The sequence below is a fragment of the Mus caroli genome, unplaced genomic scaffold (assembly GCF_978045245.1).
Source record: "Mus caroli unplaced genomic scaffold, Mus_caroli_1 scaffold_7, whole genome shotgun sequence".
NCBI classification, from domain to species: Eukaryota; Metazoa; Chordata; class Mammalia; order Rodentia; family Muridae; genus Mus; species Mus caroli.
In genome coordinates, this window is record NW_028227262.1 from 23,170,743 (window position 1) to 23,198,691 (window position 27,949).

General features: G+C 44.7%; 1 protein-coding gene across 5 annotated transcripts in view; it reads right to left on the reverse strand.

Moving 5' to 3' along the window:
- The window catches only part of Ano2 (anoctamin 2), a 320,900-nt gene that overhangs the window by 41,836 nt on the left and 251,115 nt on the right, over nt 1–27,949 (reverse strand). For all 5 annotated transcript variants that reach the window (XM_085839879.1, XM_085839877.1, XM_085839878.1 and 2 more), the window contains 4 exons: nt 26,761–26,956; nt 10,701–10,812; nt 8,180–8,237; nt 7,930–8,030 (listed from right to left, as the gene is read on the reverse strand). In XM_085839879.1, coding sequence (XP_085696005.1) covers nt 7,930–8,030; nt 8,180–8,237; nt 10,701–10,812; nt 26,761–26,956 — 467 coding nt within the window. The remainder of the gene's footprint in view (nt 1–7,929; nt 8,031–8,179; nt 8,238–10,700; nt 10,813–26,760; nt 26,957–27,949) is intronic.

The following is a 27,949-nucleotide window of genomic DNA, read 5'->3' on the forward strand; positions in this document are numbered from 1 at the left end:
ACCATCAGGCAGACAGCTGTACTGTGCATAGACTCACAATCTGGTTGGTCTGTACCCTAGGCAGAGAGAGACCCAAGGATGTCATGGAAAGAGCCACAGATGGCCTGGCTGTGGCTGTGTCTGTGGGCAGGCATAAGGTTAGCAAACAGGCCTGGGAGCTGAAGGGCTGGGGAGGCAGAGGAGACAGAGACCTTCAAAGCACAAAGAGCAGACATGGGAGCAGAAAGGTCAACTGTGAGATTGTTCAGCAGAGGAGACAAAACAAGACGAGGGAGAGGCTTCAATGCACTTATAAGTGTGAACTGGTTCAGAAAAGGGTGAGGATGGGGCACTGTATAATTTTGTAAATGGCTCTCAAGAGCTAGTCAGTCCCAGAAGTTCCCTCTGGATATCAGTAACCAGTAACCAAATGTATAAAGAAAGTCTCCCCAGGCCAAGGTTTGAAAGGATCCTGCACATTGTATAACATACAGATGGGGCTTTGGAAAGCATCAAGCCATGATTCTGACCTTACGATGTATTCGCTCATTAAAACAATCCCTTTGATGTTACCCTCACCCCATCCCTTGCATCTGCTATTTTTTTTTTCATGTCCTCTTTTAATGACAAGTCTCTGGAACTCTCTGGAAGTCTGTGAGTTTTTCCATTGCTAACACTCCACGATTCTGTGAACTTGCACTCAGATCATGTGATCTGTGGGGCCTCCTGCTTAGGGGCCTGGGCTACAGGCAGTTCTACAGATGGCTGTTGGGTGTTGGCCTCACTGAGGAAACAGGCAGAGCCTACCCTACATGGGCCAAAGATGATGATGACACAGTTACAGACACACATTGGCCATGTCCTGATTCCGGATGAAGTTCGAGTTTGTTCCCCAACCTTAGGTTCCCAGTAGGACTTCACTGTATCCAAGGAAAAGCCCTCCTGGGATGTCTCCAAAGGGAAAGGGTGTCTGGCTGTATTTATCAATCTATACAGAAAAGTGGAGAGTTAGCCGGGTGTGGTGGTGCACACCTTTAATCCCAGCACTCGGAAGGCAGAGGCAGGCAGATTTCTGAGTTCGAGGCCAGCCTGGTCTACAAAGTGAGTTCCAGGACAGCCAGGGCTATACAGAGAAACCCTGTCTCTAAAAAACCAAAAAAAAAAAAAAAAAAAGAAAGGAAGAAAGGAAGAAAGGAAGAAAGGAAGAAAGAAAGGAAGGAAGGAAGGAAGGAAGGAAGGAAGGAAGGAAGGAAGAAAGGAAGAAAGGAAAGAAGGAAGGAAGGGAGGGAGAGAGAGAGAGAGAAAGAAAGAAAGAGAGAAAGAGAGAGAGAGAGAGAGAAAGAAAGAAAGAAAGAAAGAAAGAAAGAAAGAAAGAAAGAAAGAAAGAAAGAAAGAAAGAAAGAAAAGTGGAGAGTTTATAAATTCTATTATGCTTATGTATGACAGTTACTTGGGAATATGACCTAGCACTTCAGCAAGAATATCGTTGAGAGAAAATTCGCTGTGGAAGTACTCATTCTCTATTCTTTCCATCCCCAGCTATGGCCAGGGGAGGCTCTAACATGTGGAAGCACTGGCACTTTTTAGGGACGTACCTATGACCCCAACACCTGGAGACTGAGGCAAGAGTGTGAAAAGTCCAGGCTAGCCTGGGTTGTACAGTGAGACTCTGTGTCTAAGGAAGGAAAGAAAGGAGGAAGGACAGAGGAGGGAGGGAAGGGAGGAAGGATGGAAAGATAGAAGGAAAAAAGGAATATGGGGATGGAATAAAGGAGAGGAGGGAAAGGGAGAGAAGGATAAGAGATCAAGGAAAGCAGAGTACAGTGTTATGTGAGACACACATCCCAGATCAGCAAAAACAAGGCAGGGGGAGAAACTGGCATTTCTCTTTTTACACACACACAAAAGAACACACACATACACTCACTCTTGCTCTCTCTCTCTCTCTCTCTCTCTCTCTCTCCATCTATCCAGACAATAAAAGGCCCTTTTGCTTCAGTATACATAGAAATTCAAAATGCAATTGTGTCAGAGTTGGGATGGGTGTGCTATTTCAGGGGTACAACACCATTTGATCCAAACTCTGTTTTGCACAGGCACCTGTTGGAAAGGTGCGACAATCTCAGGTGAGGGAAACCCCAACACAGACACAGCAGATAAACAGCAAAGGCTGAGTCACGCTGTGACACCATGTATGAAGCTTTTATGGAAACAATTGTTTGTGAGTGTCACTCTAGGCAGTGATGCACAAGACCACCTGGCTTCTCACTAAAAGCATCTGTCAGGACCATGTCAGGATCTGAGGGCAGACCGCACAAGCAGAATTTGTCTATTGTTGAGGTCGGCTTCCTCACTCTGCCTTGGTTCTTCTGTTTGAAGCATTTTGCTAAACTCTGGGGTTTCTGAGCCAGGCCTGGCGAGGGAGGTGGGGGTAGAGACTGCCTGGTAAAGATATCTGGACAGAGAGTAAAACTTCCTTTGTGGCATCCAAGGCATCTGATCTGTGTGCACAGGTAGACTTCATGGGATGCCTTTAGATGATCTCTAACTTGGCTTTGGGAAGAGCCCAACACCTCCTTTTTTTGTTTTCATTCAGTCTCTGATTATTTCCTGTCAAGGAGGAAAGCCCACACTGCTGCTAGGATGCTGTGACTGACTTTAGGATGCTGTGGCTGACTCTAGGATGCTGTGGCTGACTCTAGGATGCTGTGGCTGATTCTAGTATGCTGTGGCTGACTCTAAGATGCTGTGGATGTATCTAGGATGCTGTGGATGACTCTAGGATGCTGTGGACAACTCTCCAGTGCTTACAGTGCTTTCTTAACAATGAGAATACAGATCCTGGGCTGAGAGGTGTGGCTAAGAAGTAATGCCACTGACTGGCTAATCATGGCTCAGGTTTTGGCTGTCTCATAACATTGTTAGCATTGGTAATTCACTCCTAGGTGTTCATTGTCCATCTTTGAGAATATTAGAGACTAAGATTAAGAGTATAGTCTTAGGAATAACCAATATGGAAATGACTGCATGAGTAAACATGGGAAGAAACTTCAAAGTTCATCATGAGTAAGCAAGGATTGGAAGAAAACATGTTTCCATTCAATGAGTGTGTTGTTGCTTTCTGCAATGCATGCACATATAGTCTAGTGAGAATGCTTAAGCTCTGCAGAAAGAAGTTATTATAGTCACCTCTCTTACCCACTAATAAAGGCCAATATTTCTTTAATGTGAGAATGTTAGAAAATTGATATTAGGGGCTGGAGAGACGGCTCAGAGGTAAAGAGCACTGACTGCTCTTCCGAAGGGCCTGAGTTTAAATCCCAGAAACCACATCGTGGCTCACAACCATCTGTAATGAAATCTTGACAGCCTCTTCTGGTGTGTGTGAAGACAGCTACAGTGTACCTAGATATAATAATAAATATATCTTTTTTTAGAAAAGAGAAAGAAAATTCATATTAGAAGCAGATGCTAAGCTAGAGAGACAATCACTCATTATTCTATTGCTACTATGGGGTTTCTCAATTATTCTTATTTAGCACGATCACTGACTTAATTCCCCAACTTGCTTCTGTTTTCCAGAGTTAAATCTGGCTTGTCAGATTTACTTACTTAATTCCTATGGGCAAATTTGGACATTGGCTCTAGAGTACGGAACAGATGACCTGTGAACCAAAAGCCCACAGGCCAAAAATAGAGAAGAAAGGCAGTGTTTCTGAGCAGAGTGCTGTTGGTGATAATTGTGAACTTGCTAAAAAAATCATGGAAGTACATGACACTTCCTAAAGTGGCTCTTCCTTCTGATGTCCATATTTTCTATGTAGATGAGCATTTATCCCAAGCTATTTTCATTCCACACAATAAGCATACAACCTCGAAAGGAATCCAGATCGGTTGGCCTTTGTACTTCTGTTCCACAGAAGGGACTGAATATCATCAGGTATAGCCTTTAATTCATATGACTCTTCCTTCCTTTGTCATTTTTCTTTTGACTAGAAAAGATTCCTTTTAAATTTGCTTATTTCCTATCTCCCAGCTATGCCCGACATTAGGACACTGCCAGGTATTTGGTTTCTGATTTTGGTCTTATCAAGTATGATCTTGAGTGGTTAAGTATAGCACTCATTCATTATAAACATAATGATTTCATTTGACCAAGCTCAAAACACAACCTGCAGGATGACCAAGAACTTTGGGCATGGTGACCAAATCTCTGATCCACAAGCTAGAAATTCCCTACATCTCCATGCCATGTGGCCACACATCTCCTCTATCAGACTGGAAACTAAAATGAGAGCGCTGTGATGTAGCTCAATGGGCATGTGCCCAGCATCCATGGAACCCTGAGTTCAGACCTTGGCCGCTAGCTAAAATGAAGAAGCATGGTTTGAAGCAGAGTGACTTCCATGAGGAATATGCAGAGACAAGCTTCATTCAGCGGGAAGTAGTTCACGGGGTCTGAGACTTGCAAGGTAGCTACCTCATAGATGACTATAAAGACACCACTTTCATCCAGAGACATAGGCAGTAAGACTTAGAGTAAGATCGCTGCATGTAACTTTGTTAATTATTATGCAGTTGCCATTGATTAAAGTGCAGCATACTTTCAAACACATATGCAATAAACATAAACAAGAAAATTCATTTTTAAAGGCTAGCCAGCATGTGTGTTTTTCATCTGTCAGGAAGCTGATGGAGCTGATGGACAGAGAACATGCCAACACATTGTCACACATATGCCTGAGCTATTGTCTCTCTTAACTTCTTAAAAGTTTATGAATTCAGAAATAATGTGCTATGTGGTAGATAAGATGTTCAGAAATGCAAACATGGGCATTATGTGGCTATAAGTTGTCTACAGTTCCAACCAGAAGAGAACAGCAATGCCCTACAAAAACAGGTGTCTTCTCCAGATGTTTGATGCACATGAAGACTTTCCTTGGCAGCTTTGCTAGAGAACTTAGTTGCATAGCTTCAAAAGAACCAGATGTGGCTTCAACATCATCTGTCTGTACTCTGGATGTTGGTCCATAACAAATGCTGTCTTTAAGATGTTGTGTGCCTACAGAACAAAATACATCTGTTTCTCTATCTTTAATTTGACTATCACTGAATGACTGCTAGTCAGAAAATAGGGATAGAATGAATCTTCAGGATCTGATTTTCTCAAGGTTACCAGTCTTACTGATAATTAGTAGCTTATTTAGGTAGGATGGGACATTCAGACACTGATATTCCCACCAATCCTCCTTTAAGAAAAAGCACATAAAAAAAAACACACATTAGGTTATCCCAGTATGTAAGCAGAAAAATATTTTTAAGTGTTCTACCTAATGAATGGAGTGTAATGGTTGTCTTAGTTAGAGTTTCTATTGTTGCAAAAGAATGCCATGACCAAAAAGCAAGTTGGGAGGAAAGGGCTTATCCAGCTTACACTTGTACAGCACTGTTCATTGTCAAAGGAAGTCAGGACAGAAACTCAAACATGATAGAAATCTGAAGGCAGGAATTGATGCAGAGATCACAGAGGGATGTTATTTACTGACTTGCTCATCATAGCTTGCTCAGCCTGCTTTCTTATAGAACTCAGGACCACCAGCCTAGATGTGGTCCTACCTACAAGGGAAACCTTCCTTCCTTCCTTCCTTCCTTCCTTCCTTCCTTCCTTCCTTCCTTCCTTCCTAAAGATTTTTTTTTAATCTGTGAAATTTATACACACAAGTGCTCTATTTTCATGTGTGCTTGCCTGACAGGAGGGGGCATCAGATCCCATTACAGATGGCTGTGAGTCACTATGTGGTTGATGGGAATTGAACTCCTGACTTCTGAAAGAGTAGTTAGTACCCTTGACTGCTGAGACATCTCTCTAGCCCAACCTGAGGACTTTTTATAGAGTGACAGATACCCTAATTTCATGGAAGCAGATGGCTTTGATGTGACATTTTCTTGGAGAAAGAGGTTGGCCTGTATCTTTTTTCTACTAAGCCTATTCAATCCAATGAACCCAGAACTGAGTACCAGTCACACTTTTGAAAAAATGGTCTAGCTCTTGCCATTGGCATCTCTCTTCATGTCTCAAAGCCTTGACTTGCCATCTTGGAGACTCTGGGTCAGCTATGAGGTGATTGAGGCCACAGTGAATGTGCCTGGGAAGTATCTGAAGAAAAGAGGTCCCTTAAAAACGATGACAGATTGCCTTCTAAGAGGCAGTGGTGATCCAGGCACACACGGAAGAAATCCTGCTGTGTTGAAGCTTGGCACTCAGACTCTTCTCGTTCAAATTTCTGGTGACATTTGTATTATACAGAGAGCACTCAGTTATATGAAGATTTTTTAAAAACCCAAATTTAAGCTCTAAGAAGATGAGAACCATTTCAATATGTTTCCTATCCAAAGCTAAGACATGGGAGCCAAGAAGTGGCACCAGGGGCATTCCCTTAAGTCTTGTGAAGTGTGGATAAAGTCATTCCTGGCCATGACACACAGGATCTGATTCTCCAAATCTTAAAGAATATTCCAGGGGCCACTTTATATTTAAATGGATTCCTTTGCTGCATAAACTAGCCAGAAGGAGTTCCAAGGGCTGCAATTAAGAATCTTGGGCAGTAAATATGCAAATTCAGTCGGAAAGAAAGAGATTAACCAGCTTTTCTTTCCTGGAAGATTTCTTGGAGGCATAATGTGTATGATGAAATTCCAGTGGGGAGACAGACTCACAGGATCTTGAACTGCCCCTGTGAGGACTGTAGCTGTGAGGACTGTGAGGAGCAAGGTGTCTGACAAGAGAATGGATAATCTTGTAAGTGTTCAAGAGATCTAGCCCAGTTATTAGACTTATCCCCGCCACCTCTGGTACTCCTTAGCTCTGTGACACGGGGCCAGCTAAAAATAGCCCCAAAGTGGATTCCTCTTTTTAAAAAATCACAAACAACTAAAAAAAGAGGTAAAAGCTCAGCTTATAAAGCATGAACACCAGAGTTCAAATCCCAGATCTGACATCCAAAGCAAGTTGAGTAGCTTCTAATAACAGCACTTGGGGAAGAAGACACAGGCAGATTCCTAGCACTTGCCAGCAAGTCATTCTTGCCTGTTTGGGAAGTTCCAGACCAGTGAGAGACCCTGTCTCAAAAAATCAAAGTGGAGAGAAAGATTTCCCCTGGCCTCCAGATATACTCCCATACTGGTATACCTTCACATGCACCCACATATATGTATATCCCACATGCATTCACACACATGTACAACTGCATATGCAAACACACAACATACATACATATACACACATATATACATATATGTCACAAATACATACATACATACATACATACTTACACACAGATATACATACATACATACAATACAAAACAAAGGGAAAAAACCCAAAGGGCTAGAAGGGAAAGACAGAAGATATAATATGTTTTTGGATGCCTAATTTGATTAATTTTTTCCTTGCTTGCTTGTTTTGCTTTGTTCCCATTTTGGTAGCTGCTGGTAAGAATTCAGTTTCATGACCATTTCAATCTATAAAATGTGCATAAAGCCTGGGGTTTTGCCAGGTATCCATGCCTCACCTCCTAAGACCCTGCATTCCACATTCAGTTGTCAGAGTTTATTAAAGGACTGCATCAGACTCTCTGACTCATCTTCCCACCCTAGCTGTTCCTCCCTACTTACCTAATGGGAGAACAAACACATCAAAAAGTGTATGCACTCTGGGGTCCAAGTTATCCCTTAGTTCTGCCCTTTATTTTTATGTATATTGCAGCAAGTGGTAGATCTTTCTGAGCTACAACATCTCAGCCCAGATGGGGAAATAAGTAAGTAGAAGACAGTTGCTGGCCATAGGAAGGGGAGTGGACAGTGGCATCACATGGAAAGGGGCGGGGCTGTGAAGACTGTGCTGAGAACCTGGCCTGTCCAGAAGAGACAGAGAAACTGATCATCACTTACGGGACTCCAATCTCAAAGATATTGTTCTGGATCAGCTGCTTGCCCAGCATGATGATGCTGAGTTGGATGCACAGCTCCATGAGACAGCCTCCCGGAGCACACTGCAGAGGGAGAGGAGAGACAGGAGCAGTCAGACCCCACAGAATACTCTGGAGAAATGACTACGACTGTGATGAGAAAAGAAAGGGGACTGGGGTGAGGGAGACCTACTAACTGCTAGCCAAGCATCAACACCAGGGACTGTACTTGCCTCTTCCATGCGGTAACCGTCGAACACGTAGACATAGCTTCCAGGTCTGCCCACAAACCTGAAAGAAAAATGTACATGAAGAGTCAGAGGAAGCAGGGCCACTGGGGCATTAACCCCACACTCCATGTGAAACAGCTGTCACTCAGTCCTCATGGAATGAACTGGCTAGGGAGGTCCCAAGTCACACAAGTACAGTTCACACCCATTATCCGAATTATTATCAATGTCTATAATATTTATGGTTCAGTTCTTTAGCAGCCGCATATCTGGGCATAGGGAAGGAGCTGAAAAAAGGGATGAAGCTGAGTGTGGTGAGGGGCTGGGATGCTGATGAGTGAGTGAGTGTGTGTGTGTGTGACTTCCGGGTGCCTTTTTCCCTCTACTGGTGTCAAGGACTGCATCTGGATTGCAGCTCTTTCTTTGGTAAGGATTTATGACTTGCCAGGAAACTGAGGGTAAGTCTGACCAATGGTGTAGGCACCCTTCCTTCAGAAAAAGAGCCATCTTGCCTTTTTACTGCAAATGGTCTAAGAAGGGACTCAGCCTGCTCCACTCCTCTTCTGAATTGAATGTATTTTATTGAGGGACAAAGAGAGAGGGAAGGTGGCAGAAGGTGAGGAAAAAGCCAATCACAGAGCCAGGCAGGTGATCACAAGGTCCCACTTCCTTGAAATGTGCACAGCTGGTCCATTATCTATGCATCCATTCAAGTTCAATCAATTTCTACTCATCCATTCAATACCACTGAGATCTTTTTCTGTGAAGTCTTCTTGTTTTGCTGATGATGACAGAGCCTTTTCTTCCTCCTCCCTCCCCTTCTCCTCCTTTCCCTTCTTTCTTCTCCATGCAAGGTTTTGAACCTAGAGCTTTGCATGTGCAAGGTAGGTCCTGTAGTGACGCATGTCATGCCCAGCCCACCCATCCTTTTCCTATATCTCTTACTGTGTCATTAATCACAGATTAGAGTAGCACTGTTGCCAAGACTACCCTGTCCAGTGTATCACAAATCCAAGCATCAGAACATTTTGTCTGCAATGCCTTGTGTATGCAATTTGCCTTGGCTATGAAATCTAGATAGAAATACCAGGAAGGTATATATTCATTAATTTGTGCAGTATCTTTGCTTCTATAATGTCATAAGAGCTAAAAGCAGAGGTCTTTGAAGGGGTTCATGTTTTGGGGTTACAAACACATCTTTAAAAAATTCACGTGTGAATCATGAACATTCTTTGTGGTACTGCATAAGCCTTTAGTCCTAAGGAAGCAACTTGATAATGGTTGCTTCCAGTCTGATAGGAAATTTCCTTGGTAGCCAACTGGCCTGATCTGTCACATGTACACACACACACACACACACACACACACACACACACACACACACACACAAGTTTTTAGAAGAAGTTTTACATCCAAATCTATTTTATAATAAAGAATTTTAACTGAGTGTATGTGGCGGCACTTGTGATCCTAGTACTTGGGAGGCAGAGGCCAGCAGATCATAAACTGAAGTTAAGCCTGAGCTATATAACAAGCTTGAGGATAGCAGAGATTTCATGGTGATGCTCTGTTTCAAGAAAACAAATCAATGTCAAACTGAAAGGGCCTCCCAACCCTATTCCCTTCTCATTCGTAGAATTTCCATAGTGATAGGGACATCTTTGTTATTTTTGTGGGCTCTGGGAACTATTGCCTTCATATATACTAGTGAGATTATGCAGAAGGAGGACAGGAGATGCCAGGACTCTGAGCCATTGGACAGTATTCTGTTGACTTCAGTGGGGGGAGGAGACAGGAGTCTGAGCTTAATCTCAGGATTTAATAAAATATGCCTAAGGAAAGAGGTTGTGGGTGAGCTTGGTTGAAGCACATGGATGTTCCAGGAGGGTAAGGAGTCCCTAGCACATGGGAGCTTCAGTATCAGGGCCCTCTGGGACATCATCTGTGAGCCACTCCTGTTTGCTGTTTTTGATTCCTCCTCCTTTAAACCACAATAAGACTGTGAGCATGAGTATTTCGCATTTGCAAATTCTGTGAGTTATTCTAGGGAATTATAGAATTAGAGGAGGCAGTGGGAATTCTGGAATTCATAGCCAGAGGGTTGGACCAGCAAATGTCCTGAGTGGCCCAGAGCATCTGGCTGGGGTAGGAAGTGAGAGCAGTCTTGTGACTCCCATCTGTGAAGCCTGTATCAAATCCACATAGTCAGCACCAAACTGTACCATGCAATCGTGGGGCCTCTGGCCAGACACATAGTCCTCTTCTGCTTCATTGTCAAGGGCACTAACTCTTCTAAGATTCTCCCTTCATGGTCTTGCTCAAAGTCTCGTGTAGTTGCCATTGATATTTTATTCTAACGATGAAAATCCATGTCTTCAAGGGTAACCAGGTGGGAAAGAGTTCATCCCAGCCGAGGAAAAAAAAGAGGATGCGGGTGGGAACTAACAATGGGGACAGAGTGACCCTACTTGTCCTAGTAGTAGTGAATTGTGTCGATTGCTACAGGAGCTACTGTTATACTCACCTCCCCTTGAAAAAGGCCACATAGAAGATGGGGGAGTAGGCATTGACAAACTTGAGCAAGAAAGCTTTGAGGATCAACCGTTCTTCAAAAGTCTGTTCTGTTTTCGGAACCTCTGCAAGGAAAGAGCAAAGCCGACTAGAATGAAATGAGAAGGGCTTTTCTTTTCCTTTGTTTTTAAGCGTGTGTGTGTGTGTGTGTGTGTGTGTATGTGTGTGTGTGCACATGTGCGCATCTGTGAATACACATACATTCAGAGAGCATTACGTCTCTTGGAGCTGCAGGTACAAGAGTTTGTAAACCATGTGATATAGGTGCTGGAAACCAAACTCCAGTTGTCTGCAAGAACATGTGCTCTTAATAGGTGAGTCAAGCCATCTCTCCAGCCCAGAGGTAAGAGTTTTGACCTTGGCATGAGTCACTGCCTCTCATGTTACAACTCTGGAGCAGAAATCAAGTGGCCTGTAGCATATGAGAACTGGATGGATTCATATGGGAGATGCCGAACAGTTTGCTAGGTAATCTGAGGTTACATAAGATCTTCCCCCTGCTCTTCCTACTGCTGTTCCTGACCTCCTAATCAGTGCAATCATTCTGTGTCCACAGAGAGGAGCTTGAGCAGGGAGAGCCTCTGGCCCCCACACTTTCTTGGTCCAGGGGAAGTTAGCCAGCCTTCATGTATATAATTTCCATAAAATTGTACTAAAACAAAACTGATAGGGCATCTGAATTGTTTTCTTTATCTTCTCCTCCAATTTTACCACCAAGGCATTTATCTGTAAGTCTTGGGAGAGGCTGAGAGGCCTCCTGATTGTCCACTCAAATGATGAAAGGCTACTAGAAAAGGTATAGAGAGAAACATGGCTGAGCCCATGCCTCAAACCCATATGTCACAGCCTCAGTGTATTCAGTCATGTCCCAGCAGAGAAATTGGTCAATATCTTCAGCAGGGCTGGGAAGATTGGGCCAAAAGCTCTCTGGTTCCCTCAGAACGTTAAGAATGCTGAAAGACTCAGGTGAGTAGAGTGTGGCATGCTTTGATGGAGATCCCATAGACTGCGGCAGATGAATGACTTGGTGACAAAGGGAACAGGGTATTGTTAATCCATGTGTACTATTGAATAAAATATCACCAACTAGATAGATTATAAAACACCGGAAGCTTATTTCAGAAAATTCTGGAAACTGGAAAGATGAGATCAAGGCCAACTCAGTCCCCATCCATGACCGTCTCCTCGTCTGTGAGTCCCTGCATTCTTCAACACTCAGGCTCGATCTTCTCCCAGAAGGGCCTGCTCCACAGAAGGCACCGCATGGTTTTGCCCCACTGTGGTGAGAAGTAGTCAGCTCCTGGGGCCTCTTTTCTAAATTCACTTATTAAGCCACTGCTTCATGACCTAAGTCACCTCTTCCCAAATGTCCCACCTCATAACAGTGTTACCTCATTGATTTAGGATTTGTTGCTGGATCGTTTTATGTCAACTTAATACAGGACAAATTCATCTAAGAGGAAGGAATCTCCATTAAGCAAATGTTTCGCTAAGATCAAGTTGTAGGGCAGTCTATAAGGAATTTTCTCAACTAGTAATTGACTAGGAAGGGCCTAGCCCATGTGGGTGGTACCATCCCTGGGCTGGTGGTCCTGGGTTCTATAAGAAGCCAGAATGAGCAAGACACAATGAACAAGCCAGTAAGCAGCCATCCTCTGTGGCCTCTGCATCAGCTCCTGCCTCCAGGTACCTGCCCTGCTTGAGTTCCTGTTCTTACTTCCTTTGCTGATGAACAATGATATGGAAATGTAATCCAAATAAGCCCTTTCCTCCACAACTTATTTTTGGTCATGGTGTCTTATCACAGCAATAGAAGCCCTAAGATAGGATTTCTGCAGATAAATTTGAGGGGTTAGGGCACAAATATTAGAATCATAACACATGGCCATACTCGTAAGGGTCAGGACTAACTTTGCATCATGTAGAAATGTAAGTATAAAAGTGGGCTGAGCCCGGGGAATAGTGCCAGGTCCACACACAGGATGCATCCCATTTGCATATGTACACCCTGCAAAGGAAAGCTGAACTAAGATCTGCTCTCCCCTCCGGCCTGCCTTTCCATGACCTCTCTGCTCATGTACATCTCCTTGCATTCTTTAACATTCGAGCTAAATCTCCTCCCAGAAATTTTTCCAGATGTCTCCAGTTGGCACCCTTTTTTCTATTTTTTTATATGAACTTAATATCTTCCTATATTAACTACCCATATTTATACCTTTTCAAAACTATTGTTGATGCCAAGATGTACTTGCTGACAGGAGCCTAGTATAGCTGTCCCCAAGAGGCTCTGCCAGAGCCTGACCAATACAGATGCGAGTGCACACAGCCAACCAAGCCAACACAGCCATGGGAACTGCAATGGAGGAGTTAGGGGAAGAACTAAAGGAGCTGAAGGGATTTGCAACCCCTTAGGGAGAACAACAATATTAACCAACCAGAACCCCCCAAAGCTCCCAGGGACTACTCCACCAACCAAAGAGTACACATGGAGGAACCCATGGCTCCAGCTTCCTAGGTAGCAGAGGATGGACTTATCTGGCATCAATGGGAGGGGAGTTCCTTGGTCCTGGGAAGGCTCGATGCTCCAGCTTAGGTATGAACCCAACCTGTTCATACTGAATGGGCTGTTATGGGGTGGGCCTAGTTGGAAGAAGTCACTGGAGGGATGTCTTTGAAGGATGCCCCACTCAGGCCCCCTCTTGTCTATCAGTCTCTGTCCTGGCTGAGTTTGGATCCTCAGCACCCGTGCCAAAAAGCTGAGTTTTGTGCCACGATTCCATAACCCTAGTGCAGACAAGTGAATTGGAGGAGGTTGCTGGCAAGCCAGTCTTGCAAATCAGAGAGCTGCAGAGTCAGTGAGAGCTTATCTCAAAATACAGGGTGGGAAATAATCGAGAAATATATCTGACATCCACAACCTCTGTCCCCCATACCATGCTTACATATGTATACCTACTTTTACACACACACACACAGAGAGAGAGAAAGACAGAGAGACAGAGAGACAGAGAGACAGAGAGACAAAGAGACAGAGACAGAGAGACAGAGACAAAGAGTCAGAGACAGAGGTCGGGAAGGAGAAGCTTAGATTTGCACTCAGGCTGATGTGCCAGATAAGGAAGTCCTGCTTGAAGTTGGGCATAGAGAAATATATAAAGACTGTCTGCAGTGTCTGGTTGTATCCAGCGTTCAAATGGAAAGAGACTGAGGTAAGGCACAAATAGCGGTGGGGAAATGGGTGGAGAGAAGGGGGGAAGAGAAGGGGGCAGGAAGAGGAGAAACATGGAGGGGAGAAAGGAGAGAAAGGGCAAGGAGGGGAAGAAAAGGAAGAAAACATCTTACAATTGATTTTTATCTTTAGAAAGGAAGGAAGGAATAAAGAGAGAGAGAGAGAGAGAGAGAGAGAGAGAGAGAGAGAGAGAGAGAGAGAGAGAGAGAGAGAGAGAACGAACTTGATCCTCTGCCCGGAGTGTCTGCCACATTCAATTCAAAAGTAACCTGCCCTCAACTCCTCTCTTTGAAATAGTTTTTGGGTAAGAAAATTAAAACAAATGTCACCTAAAAATAAGTAATGAGACCTGAGGGTCTGAGAATTTGGAATGCTTATCTTGTGACTCTGTGAGAGGAGGATTAGGATGAGGTAAGGGGCGACACGTGTCTTTCATTTCCTTTTATAATCCCCTTTGAACTGACTGTGCTCAGATCTCCCGGTCCCTACAGGAATTTCCTCTGTGTTCTCTGAGAAAAAAAATAAAAATAAAAAGAGGAATCTGGTGTTTTCGGATCTCTTGACTCCAACGAGGAATGAGTGGCTTTCTCCCTCCACAGTGACAAATCCCGGGCTTGGCGATTATTTATTGGTTTTATTTTTTAAAGCAGCCTGCGCTAGGCTTTTAGGGCTGTGCGCTACCATAAATAATGGGCATTTTCAATAAACAGTCCAAATCTACTTCATAGGCCACTAAATCACTTGGGCTTCCTGCCTCGGGAAGCCGTGCGGCCAAGGTGACATTTGAGTAAGACTTCTAGGTAGGCAGGGCCTCAGGAAAGAAAGCAGAGAAAGGGAGTGGGACCATGGGGCTGCGGGTGCTGGGTGGGGAGACAATGCTGAGGACTGTGGTTGGGCTTTTGGGTCTTTCAGAAGCCAGCACAGGGAGCTTCGCCTGCCTACTACAGAGACGGTGAGACTGCTATGTGCTGGAAATTATGAAACCCATTCTCAGGGTCCACATGGGTGGGAAAACGTGTAAGGGTGCCCACAGCTATCTGTGTGTCAGGCCACTGGGCACACTGAGACATCTACTGTGGTCTGAATTGGGCCTCAGGAGAAACAGTCCAAATAAAGTGCCTTTAGATCCTGTTGCAATGGGGCTTTTAAGGAGCATCCAATGTTGACAGGATGAGGAAGAAGGCTGGCCATGATCCCACCTGCCTGAGAGAGCCAAGTGCATTAGAGATTGTCTGAAGGTTTCACCTGTTCCCAACCCATGGAAGGCATTCCTCTAGGACTTCATCTAGAACTAGGAAGGGACACTCTGACAGCATTTCCATACGATGGATTTGCCTACCCACCCGCTTTTGTTAAGTGTCAAACCTCTGCTGCATTGTGTCACTAAAACACATGAGTGCTAATATCCCAGCTGCAAGCTGCCTTGGAAGATAATTAGTGTGAAAGCCTGAGTTAGTCCCAGGAGGCCAACTTAGGACTAAACATCCCCAGAGCTCCCTGCTGATCATATGGAAACATCAGTTCGCAAGAAGATGCCTGGCACACAATCTTGGGAAAGCTGCTTCTAGTAACGGGTCTCCCCAGGAGCCCGGCCAACAGAGCCATCAAGATGGCACCAAAGCAAACCAGGACCATGTCTCCCTATGCTTTAGCTGGGTCAGCCCTGGCACTGAGGGTCCAGAAGCCTTTCTCAACCTATTCCTGGGGTGCACAAGTCCCTTCCTGGAAGCCACCAGCTGGGCAATTAGGCGGCCATCAGATTGGCTAAGGGAGCTGGGAATGCCTCAAAGGGCATTCCCTTCTGCGTGAAGTTCAGGGAACTCTGACAGTGGCAGCCTCTCACCCAAGGTCCTGTGAAGGAGAATGTCATCCTCAAAATGTTCAGCCACCTCGAGAGTTCCACGGAGTGGTGGGACTTTCCTGTTAGGCCACCCGTTTTTACTATGGAAAGGAGAGGCTGCTGTCTAATCTATGTTGTATAATAGGTGATAACATATGTGATATAATACGTGGTAGAGCAAGGAGACTCAGAGCAAGGGATGTCACATCCCAGAAGCCCCCTTGCTTAATTGGATGTTGTGATGACTCCCACCCAGCCAGAACCGGGATTTGACTCATTTGGGTCAAAGGTCATGGTTTTAATAAAGATGTTATTGGCAATGAAGAGGCATGAAGGGAGCGTGATGTCACCAGACCAACCCTGAGTGGGCTGTAATTATGAAGGGGTAGAATTCTTCAGACATATAGGAGAACTAGACAACTGCAGAGAGCCACACCCCAGTTCGGAACTTCCTGCTGTCCTGGTCCTAAATATCAGATCTAGGGCAACTTGTATTCCAGGAAGTGCTTAATCATTGAGCCACAGCCTCAATGCTTCTTTTTCTTTCCTTTTCCTTTTTGTCTTGAAAGAATGTATCATTAAATTGTTCTTGAACTCATGATCCTCCTGCCTCAGCCTCCCAAATAGGATTACAGGGTTGTGCTTCCTGCACACCTTCTGCTCTGACAAGATGAAGGCAATGGCAGGAACCTGGGAAGGCTCCCCAGGCTGTATGTAGAGGGCGTTCTTGGGAAAGGGACTGCTCGTACAAAGAAGGTGGTTCATAGAATGACTATAGTAGAGGAAAGAGACTTCTAAAGAATCGAGGGTCAAACTCTATGGGGAGATATGACCCAAGCAAGGAGCAGAGACCTTACCACTCCTATGCTGTCAGCAAGGCTTGGCACACCTAGACAATGAAACTGCAAAGAGATGTAGTAGTCTCGAGCCATCTCAGTGCACACAGTGTGACAGTGCCAGCTGTAGCAACTCAGTCCACAGTTAATCCACAAGCTTCTGGAGAGACTGATGGTAAAGGCCTAGATCTGGTGGGGAATTTAAATGGAATTTTTAAAAAATGAGGCAAACTGAACTGAATCAACTTCTCAGAAAAAGAATTTAGTGTGTGTGTGTGTGTGTGTGTGTGTGTGTGTACAGATGCCTACATATATCAGAAGAGGGCATGGGATCCTCATAATATCAAGATATGAGAAATCTTACCACATACACCTATCCAGGCCATCTACCATGCCTTTCCCACCAGGATGGGCAGAAAATGAAGCCAGAGTAAGTCTTTCTTCTTCTAAATTGACTATCAGATATTTTTGTCCCTGGAAGATGCAGGAGTTATGGAATGTTGTGAGCATCTGACATGAGTGCCCAGAAGCAAACTTAGGTCCTCTGGAAGAGCAGCAAGTGGTTTTAACTGTGTGGAACCACCTCTTCAGACCCCTCTTTTGGTTAAAAATTGTGTGTGTGTGTGTGTACATGCATCCATATGCATGCATGTACAAGCCAGAGGAGAATGTCGGATGACTTCCTCTATCATGTTTTCCCAATTACTCCCTTGAGACAGGATTTCTTACTGAACTTGAAGCTTGTTGTTTCAGATAACATGATGTGACAGTTTCAGTGATAGTGGCCTTTAGAGGTCCATGGATTGAATTCTTAGTCACCTCACTAGGGAATGGAACAGTTTAGGAAGGATTAGGAGGTATGGTCTTGTTGGAGGAAATTTATCATTGAGCATAAGCTTTGAAGTTCTAAAAGTCTGCATCAGTCCTCGCCTCCCCCATCACCCTGATGCCTCCAGACTGGGATGTAAAGCTCTCAGCTATTGATCGGGCACCACGCCTGTCTTTTTTTTAACTATCCCACCATGATTGTCAGGACTAACCCTCTGAAACTGTAAGCAAGTCCCCAAATTGAATGTTTCCTTTGATTGGTTGCCTTAGTCATGGTGTTTCCTCCTAACAATGGAACAGTAACCGGGGACTTCTAGTATCCACTTGTTTCCATTTCCAAGTCTGGAATTACAGGCACATGTGCCACGTCTGTTTTTTGTTGTTTTGGGTTTTTGTTGTTGTTGTTGTTGTTGTTTTACATGGGTGTTAGGGGCTTGGATTCAGCTTCTCCTAATTGCACAGCAAGCACTTTTATCGACTGAGCATTTGTCAACTCTTACAGAACTTGAAAAGGCTTCTGGGACCAGCTAATTTAGATTATAACTGTATTTAAAAATATTTTTGTTTGTAAATTGTTATGGTTTGAGTTTGAAATGTCCCTTAAGGCTCCTGTGATTAAACACATGGCCTCAGCTGATAGTGGTGTTTGGAAATCTGTAGAACCTTCGGGATGAGCAGCATGGGTGATGGAGGCAAGTAGCCGGGGGCAGGTCTCTGAGAGCTATGGCCCCCACCTCCCTTCTGTTTCAGCATGCATTCGGATCTATCAAGATACACGGAATCTCACCACATACACCTACCCAGGCCATCCACCACGCCTTCCCCACTAGAATGGGCAGAAAATGGAAGCCAGAGTAAGCCTTTCTTCTTCTAAATTGACTATCAAATATCTTTGCCACTGCAAGATGTCTGCAATAAAATGCAGATCTCTAATATGATTAAGCCTAAGCCCTTTCAAGGTTTTCTCCATTTTTGACTATATGCCATTTATTCTTTGCACCTAATTAAACTAAAAAATAAAGCTTGGAAAAAATGGTCAACAAGGTTCTTTGTCTAGAAACAAGTAAAGTAAGTAAATAAGATGGGGAAATTCAGGTTGCCTATACCATTGGCACTGTTTTGAAGTTAGATATACATGTGCTCCCCATTTGTGGCGGTCCAGCTGGTGACACTGGATCTTTACAGTTGGTAAAAGCCATACTCGGAAGAAATTCTGCTGCTTTGGATGCTGTCCTTTTCCAGGATGAGGGATTTACAGTAAGGGAGGCAATGGGCTCATGGAAGGGAGAACAGAGAGAAGGGCCACCTTCCTTTATCTGGCAGTAAGTTTCTACTTTTCCCAAAGCAGGCTGTTTGTCTTCACCTCCAGGCTGCTTCTCCTTTCCCACTTCCACACTAAGACAATGGGGCTTGGGATCAACCCTACCCCAACAAACCAGCACGTGCTCCCAAATCTGTGGTACAAGAGAGGACTCTCTCCTGGCTGGTTCTGTACCCCTGCACCCAGACGGGGATCCCATCAGTAGCTGTTTCCAAATTTGTAGACCCGAATCCAGTGTCAGAAAATAGCCTGGGACTAACAGATGACAGAAAAGACATCACTGGTAAGAAAAACCCAGATTCCCCTTAAACTACTTGCTCCAGGGCTCCATCTCTTCCCAAGGAATCTAACACTCACCAATAAACCTCTCTTCACTTTCTCTTAGCTATTTCTCTGTCTTTTAATTGTTTAATTGGAGGGAGAAAAGAACCGTTAGTCAGCTATTATCATAGGATGGTGGGCAGTGAGTGCAAGTCGCAACTTCCCGTCAGTCACATAATCCTGAGGGGAACCAACTGACACTGTATCTGTATAGCGTGCTTTGTTTGATGTCCCTTACATGGGGGATATTAAATTCCCTTTCAACTCTTGGTATTTTCAACAACTAATGAGTTTATTGAGCTACAGGCCCACCATACATTAAGAGCATTTGTTTTACTATCATGCAAATCCTTACATCTGTAGTACAGGGTAAGTTCTGTGGCAGGTGGATGTGCACACATGCACATAGACAGATATACATAGGAAGTGCTTTGTCCATTCAGATTTCTAAACTTCTTCAGCAGTGCCATAAGTTAAGTCAAAGAAATGACCAATTAGAAACTGTAAAGACACTGTGAGAACTGTTGGGTAGCAACTTCCTTGAATTCCTTCTCAGGAAGTTCCTGAAACATACAAGCCCTTCCTAGAGGTTACACACACATATATACATATATATATATATATATGTATATATATATATATATACATATATATATATATGTATATATATATACATATATATATATATATACACACACACACACACACACACATGTGCACTCACACACATATACATATGCACATATTGTATTTATATGTGTCATACATAAAATATATGTGCATTAATAATTCCTGGAAAGAGAGCAGAAGAGACTTCTGGCATGCTGTGCAGGGAGCTCTAGGGCTATAGCTTCCATGAGTCATCAGCTATGTTTGGGTGGCCTTTGTGGTCATGTAAGTGCCTTTGGCTCACTCCTGTTCCTATAAGTAATTCCTCACCACATAACTTGTAAGCAGCTCCGATAAGCTTACTGGTTCATGAAACTAGACTGGGATGGAATAGTTCCTTTCGTCCATGTCTGTGCCATACACGGTATAAGTGAACATTTGTTCATGTCTCCCCAAGAAGAATACAACAGAAAACAGGCATGGTGATACATGCCTGTACACTTGGAGGCTGAAGCAGAGGACTGGGAGTTGGAAGCCAACCTGTGCTATACAATGAGTTCACATCCAGCCCAGGCTCCATGGTGAGACCCTATCTAAAGAACCAAAACAAACAACCCAAAGTTCGGCCATCAACATCACCAACAAAAGGTTATGTGGGGCAAAATGTGCACCATATACGAGCGCCGGGAGTGGGGCGTGGAAGGCAGCACTCAATGAGAGTGCTTCTTGAGTCTTTCCCCCTTTGTGTTTGTCCCATCTGAGCCCTGCCCCATCTAAGATCACTGGGGCAGTGACAAGCAGGTGTGAGCTATGGCAACACTTGTTCAAACAACTTGTAAGCTAGTGGCTTCTTGAAGAATTGGAGACATTGACTTGACTGGGTTGTGCTGTAGTTTTAATGCCCGTATAAGGCCAGCCCTGCACCTCAGAGAGAGAAAATGGAGACAGCTGGAAGGATTATGAAGCTTTGCATGCTAGCAGTTTTGCACATGGGTTTGAAGAGAAAGGAAGGAAACAGAGGAGGAACTGAGCTGAAGTTAGAGATGTCTTAGACAGCTAGCGGAGGGCATCATGATTAGCCTAGAACCTGCGACCAACCTGCCTCTCCACTTTGCTCCTTCTAGGCCAGGCCAGACCTGTGCCTATGTTGATGGCAAGATTGCAGTGGTCAAGAACACTAGACATTATGAAATGCATGGGCTCAGAAGTGCCTTGCTTCAAAGACCCTGGATCCTTACCCAAGAAGGAGGAAGCCTGGAACTGGTGAGTTGGGTTCCCCTTGTCTCCAAGCCTCTTTCCATGCCTGAGCCATGTGCTGTCTACCTGTATGACTACAGTCCTAATACCCTGGCCAGCTCTTATCTGCTTCATCCACTAGGACCCATACCTTGTCCCCATAGCTATTACCTCCCTAAGAAAGAATACATCACTGAAGATTAAGACAGATGCCATCCCCTTCTTACTGGAACCTCATTTCTGGTATATGCTAAACCTGGATATGCACATAGTCCAAAGTGCCTTGACTGGCCAAGTGCACACTCAGACAAGACTTCCAGGCTCCAGCCACTTCTCTATATACTCCTAGTTTCAGCTAAGACCTTGCTTCACCAATGACATGCTATCTTCAGGGGATGCAGCTTTTTTTTTTCAGACAACACATTACATTGTTAGTATGGCAGCTGGAGAGTCGATCACAGCTTTTATCTACCCACATCTGTGTTGATCACCTTCAAGGCACTTAACAAAATTTGTCTTTTGTCATAAACATTATGGCAAGCATGGCCTGCAGATAGCCTGATTGGTCTTCCATCACTCAGCCTGGAGGAAATGCTCAGTAACTTGTTAGGGTTGTTTGTACCAGCTGTTTGCACCTGGCAGGCAAAGCACACAGACACAAGCTCAACAACTATCAGGAGATCTGGGGCAAGAAGCCAGATGGTCACTAGACCTCGTGTGAGAACGGCTGGGTGAGCCCCTCAGCTTGACACATTTGTCATTCCATTAAGTGGCATTATCAATGGTTCTGTGTCTCCACAGAAGTTGCTCTGAAGTCCTGAAGACACACCTCTGCCTGTGGTTATACTAAGTACCTATGCTGTATGAGCATCTGTCTTCTGTTGATGTGTTTCCTTTGCCACGAGGAAACCTAAAGTCCTGACATTCTTGTTGCTTCTCTATCCATATATTTTTGGGACAACTTTGTGTTTGCCTTCTCCACCTCACTACTTACTGGAAGCCTTTTTTAGGCAAGCTGAGTTGAGACCGTGGATACAGGCAAACACATGGTAGCCTCTGTTGTGGCTGGCAGTATGCTTAGCCTGTGGGTAAGCTGGGAACACTTCATTTGAGAAGGATGAGTCCAGGAGGAAAAGCATTTCACAGACAGTGACATCTGCAGATGTGTGCTAAGATCACCAAGAGCAGGTACTGGCCATGAGATCCAAGAGCCATTGGCCTCGAGGGTTCTGCAGCCTGAGAGGAGTCAGGAGCACAGACCTGTCCCAACAGAAGGGCATTTCATGCTTATCAGTGGTGATGGTGGTGAGGCTGATACCATGACATAATACTTGGCAGAAACTATTTAAAATGAGGAAAGAGTTTGTTCTGGCTATAATTTCAGAGCTTTCAGTTGCATCAAAGAATAGTGTCTTACACCAGGGTGGCCAGGTAACAAAAATAATGCCTATGTTAGCTGCCTTTCTGCTTTCTCCTTCTTCATCCTATCCATGCCCCCTGCCTCTGGAATAACACTGCATATATTAAGGTCAGATCTTCCCTTTATTTACTCCTTTCTGGAAACACTCTCACAGCTATGCCTTGGAGTGTGCTTGATTATTCTGCCAGACAATTCTTAACTTAAGCAAGTGACAACCAGGATGGACAGTGACATGTATTTTTATATTTCCTGTTTGAACTTCCTCCACGAGTGAGCTGTGTATAGAAGTAATGATGGCATTTCTGCTAGGAGACCCCCAACCCTCATTTCCTCCTGACACACTGTCCTCCGGGGCTTCCATCAGTCTGGTCCTTCAGTAACTGTATGAATCCAAGAGTCATCTCCAATATGAAACATGTAATGTGAACAAAAATATATAAACTATATTAAACAACTAGAATGTAAACATGAACGTGTGGCCTCAGCATAGCTGAGTCTAATTTATCTTCTTCAGGTAGAAGCAATAAGATGAGACAGTGTATGATCAGCATCCAAGCACCTTTCCATTCTTGCTTATTTTCAATTGTAGCCATGTGTATTTTCTGCTCCATCTTCCCACCATTCCTCCCTAGGTCCTGGTCCATAATTTCCCCCTGCTCATTCATGTCACAGCTACAGCCCGGTTAGCCAGATAGGAATGTTCCTGAACACCTTAGGTCCAAAGTGCATGGCCCCAGACCACTCTGCACTGCAACACCTCTTTCTTACACTCCATGCAGTGTTTTTACTTATTATCTGTTGGCCCCTTATTTCATGACAGGCATGATGACATCAGGAGTGTACATGGTTCTTGTCACCTGTTATGTTGTAAGAACTGTGACTGGTACAAAGAGCTGATGGATGAATGGGTGGGTGAAAGATTCAAAGAGGAGGAAAATCACCAAGGGCTGAGTGGCCGTGCAGGGGTTTGGAAGGAGGTACAAGGGATGGAACACATAGGGCAGCCTGGGAGGATCATGATTGAATGAATTGACTGCAGTACAAGAATACATTGAGAAGAAGGTAGTTGAGAACCTCAAGTATTGGTCCATGTGTTACCTAAGGGCAATGGGCAGCTCTCCAAGAAGAATGATCAGCAGTAATACTTCAAATTCAGACTCTGATGACTGAGAAGACACTGACAAACTAGAGACTGATAGAGAGAGGTGAAGGGCTGGTGAAGAATCATAAGACCATGAGAAGAGTACAGCGGGGTGATAATCTATGAAGAGAAGTGGAATGATGGATTGATATAACTTTGTCTACCAGAGTTCCCTGCTGCTCAATGCTGCATGGTCTAGGATATGAGGGAGAGGGAGCCAAGTCCAGAACTCAAAGGCTTTGTCTGATAGAGCCCTGATTCAGTGGTCTCCACTGCACAGCAAGACCTCTCTGAGCCTCCTGGGAACATCAAGCCTAAAATAGTCAAGAGCAGGTCAATACCCACACAGACTCATTCCTGAGTGGGGACTCAGCACACCATTGCATGTTGATGGTTAGAGACTTAGACCAAATAGCACAGGGGTCTGTATCTTCAAGGTAGAACCCAAGTTTGAACCTTAGTTAAGTGGAAATGCACTTCCCTGAAGCCATATAGTGCTTATGAAGATAATGTGGGCTGAAAGGAATCGTGTGTGTGTGTGTGTGTGTGTGTGTTTAAGAACAAATTAAGGGAATTTCTCTCTTTTCTGGGACATTTGGGGAGTGGTTTAGCAAGCTGGAGGGGTTAGAAACAGTAGCCATAGACTCACAATATGGAAATGTGGTATGCACACTCTTTTGTGTCTGTGTGAGGTGCCAATAATTGAATCTGGGATCTCATGCATGCTAGGGAAGTGATCTTCCACTGAGCCACACCCCAGCTCTGTGGTTCATTTTGTTCATGACCTTAAACAACAGTTTATGTCCAGCCTTGCACATGAGAAGTGTTCACTAGGGCTGGAGAGATGGCTCAGCCGTTAAAGGCTAGGCTCACAACCAAAAATATAAGAGAAGTGTTCACTAAATGTGTACTAATACATCTTTGAAAATTATGAGTATTGTCCACCTTCTCTTCTGTACTGTATTAGAAAAATAAAATATCCATAGGACCAGGAAGGCATTTCTACACCATTATTGGCTTCTTGCTTCCCTCTTCTCCACTTCCTGCTCATACTCTCACTAATCTTTACAGGACCCATGGTTGTCTCCTGCCTTTCTTCCTTGACATCCTAGCATCCTATGATCCTTCCTGAGGAAGTTTGCAAACATAAACCTACATCATGTCGCTCTTTAAAAATTCTACTACAGTGCTAGGCTGGGGGTCAACATGGGATAGAGACATTCTTTTTTGCTTCTGCTGTTTCTTCTACGTGGAGGGTTGCAATCAACTAAAGGCCTTAACTTGAACTGGACACACCTGGCTGTTCTCTCCTCAGGCAAGGAGAATCACTTACTCTGTGGGACACCCTGCAAGATGATTCTGACCTTCCTCGTCTGCCTGCTGCCCTTACTCCTCTGATGGGAGCAAAGTGCCTGGAGTGAGGGTGTCCTGAGTCCCTCCAGTATTCAACCCTTATAGACCTCTCCCATTCACTGTGACCTTCCATCAGGAATCCCAATCTGTGAGCAACTCACTAATATTAAACTTTCTTGACTCTGTTATTGAGTTACCTCACACAGGGAAGCAGCTTTTGGTTTTAAAGCTCACATGCTGGCTGTTGTCTATCTCTGTCTTGATCATACTTCTACCTGGTATCTCTGGTAATATGCTGTAGCATGTTCTGTGGACTTGTGGGCCAGACTGTTCACTGAAGCCCATGCAAAAGTAATATATTCCACTGTTTATGAAAGTAAACAGCATCCTCACCCTGACACATAAGGTTCTCTACCAAAAGATAAAGGTAGGTACTGTCAACTCCCCACGCTCAGCTTCCCACTCCACTGTGCCCTGAGTCTACCATGGGCTCTATTTCATCCACCATAGAAGGGCTCTCTGGTCTCCTATAAATGTGTCATGCTTTCCCTCCCCTGAATATCCAGCTTGGTTCTTTCACTCTGTTGGCATTTAAATCCACCAAAAGTCTTTCGAGCTGTCCAAGTGTCCCACGGGCCACTTCTTACTGTGCCTTTCTGATCTCTCCCTTCCTTGGCATTTCCTTAGTTTGTTTCTTTGCCTGGAACATCTTCTCTGCTCACCATTCTTCCCTTCATACATGCCTGCTGGACACAGTTACTCTGCTATGAGATGCCCACCTCCAAGCCTCCCTGGGTGCTCCAGAGAGTGGGACACTCCCCCTAATGTTCCACAGAACATGGTACTGCATATTACCAAAGACACTGAGTTCAAAACACTTTCAGATTTTTCTCAAGAAGTCTATGAAGGAATGTCAGCAATTCCACGTGGGTAGATGTTCTGAGGGAGCAGAGCTGTCTCTCACATTTGGAGGGTAAGCACCTCCACCAGCAGGGACAACAAAGGCAGGTACCACTGTGCGAACCTCATGGTAGAGGCCATGCTGCAGAGAGGCACCTACAGAGCTGCCTCCAGACCACTCATGGCCTCACAGGAATACTGTGCTGTCACACAGGCAGGGGATTGGACATCATGTCAGACTCAACTTTTCCAGGAGGCTAATGAGAGGCTGGGATGACCAGTCCCTAGGACAAAGAAGGAACACTCCAATTCAAAGATGAAGGAGTGCATCCAGGCCATCCAGATTAAGCAAACCACGGAAGAGTCTGTGCGTTGGCCCTCCCCCACCCAATGATCAGGAATGCCTGAATGTGTCTCGGGCAACAGCAGGTCCTGGCTCAAATGACACGTCTGAATGTGAGGGCCATGGCATTTTCCTCACTGGCTTGGAGCTTGGGAAGTCTGATATGCCTCTTTGAAGTCTGCTTAGAGCCCCGGGAATGTGAGGGCTTGAGAGGAGAGATAAGACCCTCTTGGGCTCAAGTATCAAGACGCTTTAGACAGGCTGCTGGGAAAGTGAGGCAAGCTCAGGTTCTGCAGATTCGAACAGGAAATGATGACTCTGCCTTGCTTCTAGGTTGGGGTAAAAAATTAGACCTTGTAGATTAAACAGAGGCGAGAGTGAGCTCTCTGTCACACAAGACAATCAATACAATCGCTTGGTCTTCTGAGAATGCACAATACAGGCAGGATTCCTGCCGGTTTAAGGGAGGCCCTTTGGCAGGCCCCAAAAGCCACCAGACTTCATCATTCTTACAAGTCAAATGTACAGACTCCTGTTCCATCCCATCTGTCATTTTGGGTCATTCCTATCAAACACCTCGCACACATGGGGCTAACCATATTCAAGACCCAAGACAAAGGATTTGCGACACAGTACCGATTTTGGTAAGCCACTTGGCCACAGCACCATAAATCTCATCCAAGATGAGGATGACCACAAGGTTGATGATGACTGCTGTTGCAGTCACTGTCACCCGGACATTGGAGCGTGTGGCCTTGTTGAGAGACAGGGCAGCTGCAGTTGTGATCCGATATACAATGACCCCAAAGACAATGGAGAACGTCAGGGCAATCTGTTCAGAGAAGACAGGAGAAGGGAGGCAATTACTAAGCAGGAAATCATATCAGCAGTCAACTATTGGGCACCTACTGTTTGCTCACATCTGCTGTTAGCAAGCTCGGGTTACAGAGTGAGCAACAGAGACCCTGAAAAGTCACTGAGATCTGATACAGCATTCTGAGTGTTAAGGGATTTTTCAAGGCAGAACATCTCCAGATTTTATCAGATCCCAGTAGTCTGAATCACACTACACAAATAAAGACGAGAATCCTGGACACTGTGGAGTATAAAGCGTATCCTGTGATTTCCTTCGTTCTACCTACTGTGGTGACAAGAGGCCTGCTGTACCGTATAACAGGTGTGAGAATGTTAAGTGCTGAATAAAGACAGCTGCCGAGGAGATGCAGCACACCGATCTGCTCTGTCAGAGAGCAGTGTGAAGGGAGGGAACTTCAAGGTGGACCATCCACTAAAGGAAATGGGGTGCCACTTAAGATGTTTGAGCTGAGAAGGGATGAGTTCCAGCTGGACCGATGGGAGGTAAAGGTTGAGAACAGGAGAGGGAAAAAAAGATCAGTCTTGAGTGGTGTTTGCATAGGATGGGGTGAGCAAAAGCACTGAGTTCTCTTCCATGCATCTTAGAATGAAAGGCACAGTTTCTAGTTTGATGTACACATCCCTTGCTACCTTGTCCCAAGGAGGTGTCCCAGGCCCTGCATCTCCATGGTCCATATTCCTTCTTCTAGAACCTAAGAACCAGGGATTCTCCTAAACCTACATGCCAGCCTTTTCCCCTGTCCCCTCTACTGTTCCTCTCCCCACCCCAGCCAAGGAAGGGCGGTTCCCAAGAAACACCAGGATGCTGTGAGCAAGAGTTCTTAATCAAGGCTCAGCAAGGGGCAGAAGCAGGGAGGCCTCTGTCATTAGCAGGCCCCATCCTGCCCAGGGCCACTGGAGCAAATCTGAATTGGTTTCAGTCAAAGAAGTCATGTTCCATCCTTGCTGC